General features: G+C 37.4%; 1 protein-coding gene across 6 annotated transcripts in view; it reads left to right on the forward strand.

The window, feature by feature from the left end:
- Window positions 1-10,711, forward strand: part of CDH10 (cadherin 10) — a 149,161-nt gene extending 138,450 nt beyond the window's left edge. For 5 of the 6 annotated variants that reach the window (XM_048839657.2, XM_048839656.2, XM_048839653.2 and 2 more), the window contains one exon: window positions 9,683-10,711. In XM_048839657.2, coding sequence (XP_048695614.1) covers window positions 9,683-10,176 — 494 coding nt within the window. In that variant the 3' untranslated portion in view covers window positions 10,177-10,711. The remainder of the gene's footprint in view (window positions 1-9,682) is intronic. The other variant, XM_048839658.2, reaches the window with a different exon arrangement.
- Window positions 10,712-14,624: the final 3,913 nt, after the last annotated feature.

The raw sequence follows: 14,624 nt of genomic DNA on the forward strand, positions 1-14,624 counted from the left end.
ATCTATAACACTTTCTAATAGGAAATGTACTAGAAATGGTTGTGAGAGCCAAGCAAACCGATCAATATTTCTCATCTTAAGTTTACGTAGTGATTCATCCTTCTTAGGGAAGCAGTGTTCCTTTCTCTATAAACTGGTGGAGTTTGCCCCCTGAAACCAGTAGATCGTGTGAGAACTAAATGGAGGCCAGGACACTCCTCAAATGCTTTGGGATGAAGTAAAGTAACAACTTCAGTGTGTGTTCCATGAGAAGACACACGAAAAGTCTGGCCCATGACCAATGTTATTTTATGTAAACTTTATTTACTTTGCCATAGAATGCCTCAAAATACTTAATATGCTTTTTATGATAACATTTCAAATATATCTCTGGTTTGTTGTATTGATAATAGATGTTCTCTCATGCACATGAAAAAAAAAAAGCCCAGGGAATATTAAGTAAAGGGCCAAATGTTGCCCTTAACACTGTTAAATCCAGAGTAACTTTCACTGATTCAGTTCAGTGCAATAGGCTAGAGCCTGATCCCCTGCTATCATGCCATACATGGAATTTGTTTGTACAGACTCTTAGTCCTCAAATAAGAAAATTACATGTAATATTATCTTCTATCATGCATTTCATAAGTCTTTCCCTTTCTTATACAGTGAGTTTTAGTGCAATTGAGCCTTTACTGGGCCATAGGAAAAACCTGATTTAATGTGTCTTTAACATTGAGTCACACCATAATTTTGTGTCTTATGAACGGAACAGTAAATTATTCTTTGTAGTGATAGCGCAGTGTTTTAGGAAACCTAAATGTCATAAAACTTCACATTTAAAATTTAGGTCTCCTGTGGAATATAGGGGAGCGAACAAATTTTGGAAAAATTGTAAAGGCTCTTGATAGTACTAAAAACCTTAGACTGCAAGTAGAAATACCTTACGGTAGTTTGATTTACCAGGGGTAATTATGTTACAAATGGAAAAAAAGTTCAGCTGATGCCTTAGTAATAATAAAGGACAGGTATTTTTAGGAACATATAAGATCACCACAGGGGTTTGTCTTAGCAAAATTGCCCAATATAATGTTGAAATATTTTTTCAGAAGCCAATTTGGTGAAATGATGTAACTAGCTGTGGAGGAGGAGGGAATTGTCTATTATTTTAAATTAATATCATATGCACCTCAGTTTATCTACTTGATATTATCCTGCCTGACTATATGGAATTAAATCAAACAAGGCTGTTAAGGGGAAAACAAAACAATGACAAAGTTAAGTTACCACCAGAAAGAATACCAAGGTCCTTACGAATGAGTAGCGGAAGCTATTCATTGGGAAATCTGTCTGGTTCCAATTAGACTAAAAGGTTAAGAGAAAACTGCAGGAGGACATTCTCTCTCTCGGAGATGGAGGCAGCTGGGCTAAGTAGAAACTGCCAAGGAAAGAGTAAAGTTTAGGTGACAAGATGTATACACACACACTTGTTTAAACCCTTCTCCTTGATAGTTATGTATCTTTCATTGAATAAGCAATACTTTTCTTTAGGGCTCTCAAGCAATTAACAAAATTAATTGCCATTAATCGCACTATTAAAGAATAGTAGAATACAATTTATTTAAATATTTTTGGATGTTTTCTACATTTTCAAATATATTGATTTCAATTACCACACAGAATACAAAGTGTACAGTGCTCACTTTATAGTATTATTTTTTTACAAATATTTACACAAGTAAAAAAACAAAAGAAATTGTTTTTTTTTTTCAATTGACCTAAGAAAGAGATTGCACAACATTTGTATCATGAAAGTTGAACTTAAAAATATAGAATTATGTAAAAAAAACCCTGCACTCAACAATAAAACAATGTAAAATTCTAGAACCTACAAGTCCACTCAGTCCTATTTGTTCAGCCAATCTCTCAGGCAAACAAGTTTGTTTACATTTTCAGGAGATAATGCTGCCTGCTTCTTGTTTACAATGTTACCTGAAAGAGACAACAGGTGATTGCATGGAACTGTTGTAGCCGGCGTCACAAGATATGTACGTGCCAGATGTGCTAAAGATTCATGTGTCCCTTCATGCTTCAACTACCATTCCAGAGGACATATGTCCATGCTGAGGTTCTGCTAGATAACTATCCAAAGCAGTGCGAACCAATGCAAATTCATTTTCATCATCTGAGTCAGATGCCACCAGCAGACGGCTGATTTTCTTTTTTCATGATTCTATTCTGGAGTTTCCACATCAGAGTGTTACTTTTATAAGGCTTCTGAAAGCATGGTCCACACCTCATCCCTCTCAGATTTTGGAAGGCACTTCAGATTCTTAAACCTTGGGTTGAGTGCTGTAGCTATTTTTAGAAATCTCACATTGGTACCTTCTCTGCATTTTGGCAAATCTGCAATGAATGTGTTCTTAAAACGAACAACCTGCTGGGTCATCATCTGAGACTTCAGTCACAAATTGAATTAACACATTTTTTTTAAATGAGTATCATCAGCATGGAAGCATGTCCTCTGAAATGGTAGCCAAAGCAGGAAGGTGCATACGAATGTGTAGCATATCTGGCACATAAATACCTTGCAATCCGGGCTATAAAAGTGCCATGCCAACACCTGTTCTCACTTTCAGGTGACATTGTAAATAAGAAGCAGGCAGCATTATGTCCTGTAAACATAAACAAACTTGTTTGCCTTAGCGATTGGCTGAACAAGAAGTAGGAATGAGTGGACTTGTACGCTCTAAAGTTTTACATTGTTTTGGTTATTTTTTGTTATATAACTACACTCAAAAATCTTTATTGTAAAAGTGCAACTTACAAATGAAGAGATTGCACTACAGTACTTGCATGAGGTGAATTGAAAAATACTATTTCTTTATCATTTTTACAGTGCAAATATTTGAAATAAAAATAATATAAAGTGAGCATTGTACTGTTGTATTGTGTGTTGTAATTGAAATAAATATATTTGAAAATGTAGAGAAACATCCAAAAATATTTAATACATTTCAATTGGTAATCTATTGTTTAAAAGTGCAATTAATCATGATTAATTTTTGAGTTAATCGCATAAATTAACTGCAATTAATTGACAGCCCTACTTTTTGTTTGAAGATGATTTTTTTGAGTCACTTTAATAAGCTGCTAGTGACATGCCTCCTAAATGGAAATTTCTTAGAGGTGCCAAACACAGTTGGGCCTGTAGTGTTAAAACATTTGGAAAGAGGGGTGCTGCCACTTGAGGAGTGCATTTGAGAGGGGTTGCAAAGATGGGATTAGGAGTGACCCAGTCAAAGAGGGGCAAGCCGTGAAGTTAGTCACTCTGGGAAAAGTGCCCGTGGACAGACTGGAGGATGTGACTCATCCCTGAATATATGAATAGCCATTTCTTCTCTGAAAAAGAAAGGGTTCATTAGATAGTTCTTATGTGTGTTAATGTTTAGATTTCTTTTTTGCAGGGAGATAAACAACATTTCCAGGTTCATCCTATTTCTAATTTTATGTAGGAATATGAATGGCCTCTCAACTGATCTGCATTAGGCAGAACACTGAATTTCAGCAGTGGTCTTCATAGAATCATAGAAGATTATGGCTGAAAGAGACCTCCAGAGGTCATCTAGTCCAACCCCAACTAAATCATCCCAGCCAGGGCTCTCTCAACCCGGGCCTTAAAAACCTTTAAAGATAGAAAGTCCACCACCTCCCTAGGTAACCCATTCCAGTTCTTCATCACCCTCCCAGTGAAATAGTTTTTCCTAATATTCAATCTAGACCTCCCCCTCTGCAACTTGAGACCATTGCTTCTTGTTTTGTCATCTGCCACCATTTTGAACAGCCTAGCTCCATCCTCTTTGGAACCCACCTCACTCTTCTCTTCTGCAGACTAAATAAGCCCAGTTCCCTCAGCCTCTCCTCATAACTCATGTGCCCCAGTCCCCTACTCATTTTTGTTGCCCTCCACTGGACTCTCTCCAATTTGTCCACATCCTTTCTGTAGTGGGGGGCCCAAAACTGGACGCAGTACTCCAGATGTGGCCTCACCAGTGCCGAATAGCGGGGAATAGTCACTTCCCTCCATCTGCTGGCAATGCTCCTAATTGTATAGCCTAATATGCCATTAACCTTCTTGGCAACAAGGGAACACTGTTGACTCATACCCAGCTTCTCATCCACTGTAATCCCCAGGTCCTTTTCTGCAGAACTGCAGCTTAGCCAGTTGGTCCCCAGCCTGCAGCAGTGCATGGGATTCCTCTGTCCTAAGTGCAGGACTCTGCACTTATCCTTGTTGAACCTCATCAGATTTCTTTTGGCCCAATCCTCCAATTTGTCTAGGTCACTTTGGACCCTATCCCTACCCTCAAGCATATCTACCTCTCCCCTGCAGCTCAATGTCAGCCGCAAACTTGCTGAGGATACTATCCATCCCATCATCCAGACCATTAATGAAGCTGTTGAACAAAATTGGCCCCAGGACAGACCCCTGGAGCACTCTGCTTGACCGACTACAGATCAAGCCATTGATCACTACCTCTTGAGCCCAATAATCTAGCCAGCTTTCTATCCACCTTATAGTCCATTTATCCAATCCATACTTTTTGTAACTTGCTGGCAAGAATACTGTGGGAGATATCAAAATCTTTGCTAAAGTCAAGATATAATCACGTCCACCGCTTTCCCCATATTCACAGAGCCAGTTAACTCATCATAGAAGGCAGTCAGGTTGGTCAGGCATGACTTGCCCTCGGTGAATCCATGTTGACTGTTCCTGATCACCTTCCTCTCCTCCAAGTGCTTCAAAATGGATTCCTTGAGGACCTTCTCCAGGATTTTTCCAGGGACTGAGGTGAGGAAGACCGGTCTGTAGTTCCCCAGATTCTCTTTCTTCCCTTTTTAAAGAAGGGCATTATATTTGCCTTTTTCCAGTCGTCCAGGACCTCCCCCGATCACCATGAGTTTTCAAAGATAATGGCTCTGCAATCACATCAGCCAACTCCCTCAGCACCTCTGGATGCATGATATCTGTACTTGTGCATGTCCAGCTTTTCTAAATAGTCCTTAACCTGTTCTTTCACCACTGAGGGCTGCTCACCTCCTCCCCAACCTGTGCTCCCCAGTGCAGCAGTCTGGGAGCTGACCTTGTCAAGTTTCAAGTTTCACTGCTCTGCATTTGTTTTCATTATGAGTTCTAACTCCTTCCCATATGGATATCTAGTCAGGAGTCAGAAACTGATGTATGTTGTAACTCAGAAAAATAAAATTTTTTCCTCAATAAATCAGCTCCCTGAATTCATAGTCAGAGCTGCTTATTTTGACTAAAAGAAGTGTTTAGTCTTATTACCATTTAAGCACCTTCAGGTGTTTGAGAGAAGGACTTGGATTATATTCCTCCTTGTGCATTGCCAGCAAGAATGCACTGTCATGTTCCAATCGGTTACACTTCTGCAGACTCCCTGAAGTCACATTGGTTGCATAGGTCTATCTGAGGACACCATGGGCTGCAGTAATGGGTGTTCATATGTGAGAATAAAACAACACAGCTTAGGTTTGATAGGCACAGATGAGTTTCCAGGGCTAGCAGGGTTTTTTGGTTATTGGTGGTGGTGGTTGTTTTTTAAAGCTCTTTATAAATAAAAAGATGCTTTATTTGAAACTACTGTCATGGAAGATGGCAAGCTCGCAATCACATGATGTCATTTTAGAGTCACTTTTCAGAGAAGAGCCTCTCATTTATAAAAAGAAAAGGAGTACTTGTGGCACCTTAGAGACTAACCAATTTATTTGAGCATAAGCTTTCGTGAGCTATAGCATGCATCTGATGAAGTGAGCTGTAGCTCACGAAAGCTTATGCTCAAATAAATTGGTTAGTCTCTAAGGTGCCACAAGTACTCCTTTTTTTGGATACAGACTAACATGGCTGCTACTCTGAAACCTCTCATTTATAAGTAATGGAAGCCACCTACGCTCAGGTCTTAGGGTGGGTAACCTGACTTTGCAGGGTCATTACCAATCTGGTGGTGAGGAGAGAAAAGTAGATTAGTTTACTTGTAGTGTGTGGGTTGCAGTCCAGGACCTATGAAAAGAGCAGCTGTCGCAGGTTGTTCACTAAATTTAGATTCAGATGGATCGGTGCATTAGCATAGCTTTAAATTTACAGACTTGTTTTAAGATTCAAGTTGGTGTCTAGGCCCAGCACTACCTGCTAATTATTGCTGAAATGGGGCAGGAGGGAAGGAACTAGTCCAGTCCCACCAAGGCAGGAAGAAGATTGATGTTAGTCTGTATGATAATCAAGGAAATAATTTTAAATACTTAATTCTTTACTTAATATTTTAATAAGACTTTATATTATGTTGCTAGGATTGTTCTGTATTTTTTGGTATCATTTTCATTTGAAATGTGTAATTTTGTGTGGCACAACACAAAAGCTTAGAGTTTAGTGTCAGAAATACTGTTACTTGCAGCACCAATCCTGATCCTGAGAGAAATTAATGTAGTCCTGTGATTAACTTTGAAATAAGGTCATATCAGTAAACAAACATGCTTACTGATATGACCTTATTTCATAGTTGACACAAAGAAACCATTAATGAATTGTAGTTTGGGGTTCTCTGCAGTATGACCATGCAAATTGCATATGTGCATGATGTCTGGAGTGTCTCACAACTGAGAGTGCCTATCTCAGGGTAGACACCCCAAGCTGGTGGTGTGTTCTATAATTAGACTTCACCAAACCATTAAAAAAGGTGAACTCCTAGATCACAGCAGGTTGCTCCCTGTCCTGAGAGACCAGTCACTTACCCCAGATCAATTGGTACTCTAGATCTTTCACCAAAGATAACACTGGTAGCCAATTCTATAGTAAACTAATCAAAGGAAAAGAGAGTTATTAAAACCTTAGAGCAGGTAAAATATATGTATACATGAGTCACAATTTGTAATTCCAAATGGTGGCAGTGGTGAAAGAAACTGCGAGTTTCCCAAAAGTCTTTTCAGGGTACCCAGATTACCTCTGGGGATCTCCACTTTGCATCTGGCATACTTACCTGTAAGAATTCAAACAGTCCAGAGATGAAGGATCTTTCCTTAAATCCATACTTATAGCTTCTTCTCATAGAAAACAAGCTGACAGGGTCACTACCTACTTGGGATTTTTCTTTGATGATGGAGAGTGAGGAATGCATTTTGAGTCTTTGTTCACTGATTACAACACACAATGACCACTTGCTTTGAAATTAGCACTTTTCTGTTAAAGTTCTTCATATGCATTCCACAAGGCTTCTTCCTTGTTTGACGGGTTATTTAGTTACAGGGGTATACACAATGTAAAATGTTTGCTAGTATTATAATGGGATTACATTTTAATGGGATACAGAAAAGTGAAAACAATGCCGGTAACATCCCACTTGTTTTCATGCAGTTTCAACACCAAATACACTCTTATGCAACCACTTTGATCTATACAAATACACAACCGAATTGACCTGGGGCTTTGACATGAGCTGGCACCTGGTCTGCCACCATCACACGTGGGATCAAATCTACTAGTTTTATTCAAGTGGCAGTCATATTGGGATTACAACTGTAATTTCTCAGCACACATCACAGAAGGTGCTTATCCTTTAGAATTAGGATTCTAATCTTTAGTTGGGAAACTGCATTGTTATCTCAGCGGGTAAATTTCCCCATTTAAAAGTCTGTTTTCTACAAGGCATTTTGAAATAAACAATTTCCAGAGGTTCAGTTTTTGAAAACAAAAATAATTGAATATTGTTAGATTTCTTTCTCCATTTTTTCCCTCGCTTGAAAAGGAGGTGGGAAACCCATAAACTTTCTGATGGTATTAAAGTTAATATCAGAAAGGGTATATGTGTGTAGCTCTTTTATGCTCTTTCAGTTCATGAAAGCATTGAAGTATAAAATGAAAGAAAGTGTTATTTTCATAGTACTTTGAATTTGAAAGTGTTTTTCCAACTGGAAATATTTAGAGAATGTTTCCACCAGCCTGTTTTTCCAGTGAAAAAGAGGGAGGGAAAAACCCTGAAAATACCCAAATCAAAATGGAATAAATATATTTTGTTTTCTAAAAACAAACAAACAAAAAAATTTTATTTTGAAATGCTGATTCAAAACAACTTATTTTTTTCCAATCATAAAATTAAACATTTCCATCAAAAATACATGTTTCCGGGGGGGGGGGGGGAGTGTTAGAGGAAGAGACACTTTCTGATTGGGGGAAAAAAAAAAGTAATTGAACTAGCTTTACTTATTCGGTGGCTCAGTGTTTCATACATGCAAGCCTGTAGTCAACTAAAGTATGAATACTGGTGTTTGGGTCAAGAGGTTTCATCAAATTTCCTAGTCGCTAGAAAATCCCGTTTACGAGTTGACTGCAGTCATATTGCTTGTAGCCATTAAAATTGGTTGATTCACAAATACCTTGGTGACTAAGAGTCTGAGCAAAAGCTCACTGAGATTAATAGTTTTCATATTAGATGATAGAATTAATTGGTTTCAATAGGCTTTGGATTAGGCCCTAAAAGTTCGTCTCACTATGAGTTTTTCTTCTATGTAAAAATGTTGACATTTCCTGAAAGTTTAATAATAAATTTAACATGAATAGATTTGTTTAAAAAAAAAACTACTTGTCCTTTGTTAGTTATTAAGTTCAAAAACTGAGGTAACGTATAATTTAAATGACCAAACAACACTAATTTATAATGAACAGTTGGCAAACCAATTACACTATAGTCTGAATATTATTCATGTATGCTATTTTGTGAATACCTGCCAAATACACTCATAAAAAAATCAAGCTCAGTTCACACATTATTGGGAAACCAAAAATGGGCTGAATGCCTATTATTCATAACAATTATCAAGGCACGCTAAAAAGCAGTCAGTATCTTTGGATACAAAGTGAAATTAATTCTAAATTAAAAGATTATAGCTTAATTGAAACAATTATACAGCATATATAGTATGTGTTCAAGTGAGTGTGTTTTCATAAGGGAGATAGAAACAAGGTAATTTAAATTCCAGTTTCATTAGGAGTTCCTCTTTTTTATACTAAAAGAATATATGTTCACTACAAACAATAAAAGTGACATCTTTCTTCTCTCTAACTGCAACCAGCCATAAAACAGCACCACACTATTTCTCACACAAAATCACCATTGCAACAGAGACCTCAATCAGCAATACCTTGATGATATATTCTCTTCAAGTAAATTCCTGTGCACTAGTTCACAAATGTTTAACTTTAAATAAAGTGGTCAGAAACAAGCTGTTTGGAGTGGAAGGATACCAAGATTGAATTTTATAATTTTCAAAATAATATTTAATTAACTGCAACTCAAGCACCGTTTGAGCAGTCTGCTTGAAACCTGCAAAAATATTCTCCCTGATCATCAAAGTAGACCTGGCCATTTGCAGACCAAACCAATGTCCCTATTCAAAGATACAGAAAAGATCTTATTCTGAGTGCATCCTGTCTTCCTAAGCACAAGAGAGGTTTTACACAATACATGGTAAGGTGATGAAAAACCAGGATGGAGCTGTTTCAGGGACTCTTAAGCTTAGCTGGTAAAATTAAAATAAAGTAAAGCTATTGGTTCTGCTGGGCTTGCCATTGAGAAATTGTTAAACGGAGATCTTTAGTTTATCAATCTGCTCTTCTGTTTTTTTGTGTTTTTTTAAGTTATAGTGGTACTATTTGCTGCTCTGAAGAGGCAGCGAAAGAAAGAGCCTCTGATCCTGTCCAAAGAGGACATCAGAGACAACATTGTGAGTTATAATGATGAAGGTGGTGGAGAGGAAGACACTCAAGCCTTTGATATTGGCACACTGAGAAATCCTGCAGCTATTGAAGATAAGAAGCTTCGACGAGATATTATTCCTGAAACATTATTTATACCACGTAGGACTCCTTCAGCACCAGATAATACAGATGTCCGAGATTTCATTAACCAAAGGCTAAAGGAGCATGATATTGATCCCTCCGCACCACCATATGATTCACTTGCAACCTATGCCTACGAAGGAAATGATTCTGTAGCTGAATCCTTGAGTTCCTTAGAGTCAGGTACTACTGAAGGAGACCAAAACTATGATTACCTCAGAGAATGGGGCCCTCGATTTAATAAGCTAGCTGAGATGTATGGTGGAGGAGAAAGTGACAAAGACACTTCTTAACCTCCGATAGGGTCAATTTGAGAGGAAGTAACTTGACAGACACCTTCTCCACTCAACAATATTTAACATTCAGGAAAATTTTCCTGCCACTCAGCACAATGGTTTTCTTTTTAATTTGTTCATGGTCATTCATTCTTTCTAGTAGGATGTCACAGAATATATACAGCATTTTATTTAATCACCTTCCAAGAGCCAAAGCTATGGAAATTCAGTGTTGTCCATTTTAGTAAGTACAAGTACTTTCAGAAGCTTGAACAGGGCGATATTCCCTTAAGCAACCTCATGTACAAGCCGCTTTTGTTAGGTACATGTACTACCCTTGCAAGTGCAGCTTTTAAGAAGGCAAAGAAAAAAAAAGTATGTCCAGTTCTGTACATTAACATTTAAAAAAAATGTACACGTGGTGTTAATAAGTGTGATATGCAGCTGGTTTAAAACAGTTTGTGCAACTTCATTTCATCAAATTCTATCTGCCAATGTTTTATATTTATATTTTTGTATTTATTTTTAAGAAATAAACCAGTTTTTACAACTATGTTGCCTGTTCTGGGAGATGAATTGTGAGTCCCTCCCCTCCAAGATAGCTATCTATACACTCAGGCTGAAGGACAGAATACAATTACTCCTGTAACAGTGCTTACTCCAGCCACTTTTATGCTGTCTATATTTAATCAAGCATTTCCCACCAAAATTTAGAAGTGAATGTGTTCAGAGGGAGAAGATTGGGGGGGTCCATTCATTTGAAGAGGGAAAAAAAAAAAACACACCAATCTTTCAACTGTGACCAAGAAGGTGGGAAGCAGCACCACTAGGAAATCAAGTTCTATTTCAAGAATACGACGAGTTTAAGTCATGTGATTAAAAATTTGCAATATTAGACTTTAAATCAGTAGGACTACGCAAATGCATGAGGACTACTTGGGGCTTCAATACCTCTAGTATAGCTTCTCTTTGCTGGTCCAGAGTCCTATTAAAGCCACTGAGGTTAATTTAACTGTAACAGTTAATGTGGAAAAAAAATAGTTAAAAAAGTTACTTTTTTTTTTGTTAAGGCACCTTAACTGATTACAAAGCTATAGTTTATTAGATTGTCTTATTTAAAGTGAATTTCCTCTTCAAAAGGATTACAAACTGAAAATATCTGTTCACAGAACACCCCAGTTTTTACTAACATGCCTCACTGAGTATCTAATATCTTCCAGAGATCAAATTTAAAAAATGTAACAAACTCAAGATTTATCATCTAGTAACAGGATCTAATGATTACAGAACAAAGCATATATTCAAGAGAACTTGGTTCTCTGACTCCCCCTCAAACTTTAGATTATACAAAATTTGTTTGTGGAAAAATCAAAGATTATTTGACAATGAAATATTTTCCAGAGCCTTTAAAGTGGAAAAAATCATACATATGTTTGGTGGAATGAAGATTTGTGTAGTGTAACTTTTTCCAATTTTCTTACTGGCATAAATTCAACAACTATTTTAACAATATTAGCTTTTGGAGAGATGTAATATGACATTCTTATTACAGCACAAATCTCTTCCTTAATGGAGTGCTTAAAACCAGTGCAGCTGAGAAAATAAAAGGTAGGCAGTCATGATTGTTCCTTCAGCATAGAAAGGTCAAACTTTTAATGAGTTAAATCTTTGAATTGTAAAAAACCATGCAGATTGATTCCACCCTTGATTCCCTTTATTTAAATTGATTTTAGCTCATGAAGAATTCAGAGTGATATATAGCCTTTTCCATTTTATCTGATACAAAATATGTCAAAAATCATCAGTTCAAAGCTATTTCACAACTATTTAGATCATTTAAACAGCTACCCTTTTCCATGGTTATTTTGACACAACACACAAAAGTTGATCTGCCTTCTAGTTTTACAACAAAAGTCTATTCAGTTACAGTGATGTAAAAAATTATTGACTTTAATGATGTTACTGTAGTTTCAATGGTGTAACTGAAAGAAGAATTTTGCTATTAGTCTCCCATCCCATTTTTGGTTTATAAATGCTAAGTGAATCTGACTTACCAATAGGTCATCTGCAGAACTGAGTAAATTCCAAATGCAGAAGATTAAAGTTTCTTTGACAAAACTTTTATTTTCACATCCAGATTTCCCAAATTTCCCAGTATTAGAAACAACAACAACATTAATTTAATTACAAGTGGACACACTACCCAAAGATCAAGTTCCAATACTGTCCTCCATTTACAGAAGAATTGATATTAGTAAGTCTCCATTTAATGTAAAGAGGAATTGCATGTGCAACACACAGAAGAAGTGAGGATGTATGTGTATATTGTATATACGAGACTGCATAGAAGAAATATATAACTGCACATTTGGATCAAAGTCAAACCTATGCTAGTATAAATCCAGTCAATGCTTCTGTATATTGCTCATTCAAAAAGAGTTCCAGCATTTTTAGCAAGCAGGAAAAATTACTCTTTAAAGACGTGCAATATTTTGATTTACATTACAATATTTATGAAAATTAACAGAGGAAATGTTTCTTCATCACTGCAAAGACATTGAGAACTCTTTCCCTGATGAAAAACGCAGCAAAATTCTTGAGTACTAAAATTTGAGAGGGGAGTGGAACTAAAAATATAGCTGTTACCTGTTTGGGACCATGTTAGCTGCAATCTTTCTGTTAGTAGCCTTAGAAAATAGTTATTAAAATAAAGACGTATACCTAACCAAAATACACACAGAAGTGTGCAGGGAACCAATAATCTGGATCCATGATTACATGTCAAATAGACTCAGTCAAATTTGTCAAAATTCATATAGCAGAATGTAAGACAGAGCCCAGATTTAATAAAAATACATTTTGTTGTTGAGGCAGTTGTCTGTGTGCTTGTATGACATAAATGATCATAGAGGAAACCAGTCCCAACACAGCAAAAATACTTACAAATTGTAGTGAAGATGGAACTTCAAAAGGTTTACAGCTTAGTTCAGCTAAGTATCCAAGAATTCAATCAACCTACGGCCCCCAACCACTAAGCTTCTGTCCCCAACCTAATCTCCCACCAACCCCTATCACAGGAAATAGGGTGTTTGTAAAATAAGATCTTCTCATGGACCTACCTCCTTTCCTCAGTGTTTACAGAATGACAACACTGATTCATCGTGCCTATCTCATGGTGTCTTCAGGAGAAAGGGATGATAACAAGCCAGGGGAAGGGAATAAAATGCACATAAAATATCCAAATGAGTGCGCTTCACTGCACAGTTCCACCTACATCCATCAATTTTTTCCCAATCTAGCCATTACCAGCTCCATGCAGATATCAATCCATCCACCCACCTACTACAAAGTGAATCAGCATCTTGCCAGTCAATTCATTTCTATATCCCCCTATAGGCTAATTCTGTACTTTGGCACTTCGAGCGCAGAAGTTGGAGGCCCACAAGGATTCTAAAAATTAATACTGACCACTCCAGGATTGTATTAACTCTCAAGGTTACAGCTTTTCTCTGACCATGAATTGGTAGATGCTGCCACCACCCAAGTGTGGAACCCCTCTGATAGCCCAGGAAGGCACACTAGGGAATTCCTTCCTGTGGGGTACCCTCAAGCCCTTTCACACCGCCCCCCCACTGGGGAAGAGCAAAAAAAAAAAAAGGAAATCAGCTGTTGCCACCAGCTAATTAAAGCACATATGCACAAATCTCTTAAGACACAAAGATCCAAATCTGTTCCTAAAAAAGGTAAAATTTAGTAATAGAAAAAAAGAAACTACAACTGGGATCTCAGGCTATTTATAGATTTTAAAAGAGCAACTACATGGATTAAACACCAAGAATAGCTTTCTTGAGGTCCAGCTTAAAGGTTACAAGCAAAACAAAAGCACCTGGGGTTAGCACAGAGGAATCCAAAAGCCATAATGAAATAAAAGGGATAAACCTAATCGTATCTTCCTAGACATTTCCTGATCTACTTACATATCTGGGGTTTTAAATGAGTAGTTTCTAGGTATGATACTGATGATTTTTTCATACCTGGCCCAAGCTTCTTACAGCATAGCTGCTGCCCTGTCCGCCTCTCCCTGGGAGAACAACAGACAGACAGACAAAAGGAGAGTCTTTTTTCAATTTTAAAAAGTTCTAGCCTTCCCATTGACTCTTTTGGTCAGGTGCCCACTCATTTCCTTTTACCTATGCATAGCAGTGAGACTTTTGAACCCTTTACACATAGAGCAATTAGAGAACAGCTACTAAGAGAGATTTTATAGCTATTGGCTGGCTGGGTGTCCATAAAAGGGAGCTACCTCCCGCTGCCCACCTTCATTTATCACATGCCCCCCAAATCAGAGACCGTGTTGGTCAGCGTGGTTCAGGTCGTGTCCACAATGGCTGGGATTTCTTCCTAGAGTTTTAGGAAAACAGTAAATAAGATACATGCACCTCTAATTTTACTACTACTTATATGAA

The sequence above is a fragment of the Caretta caretta genome, chromosome 2 (assembly GCF_965140235.1).
Source record: "Caretta caretta isolate rCarCar2 chromosome 2, rCarCar1.hap1, whole genome shotgun sequence".
Classification (NCBI taxonomy): Eukaryota; Metazoa; Chordata; order Testudines; family Cheloniidae; genus Caretta; species Caretta caretta.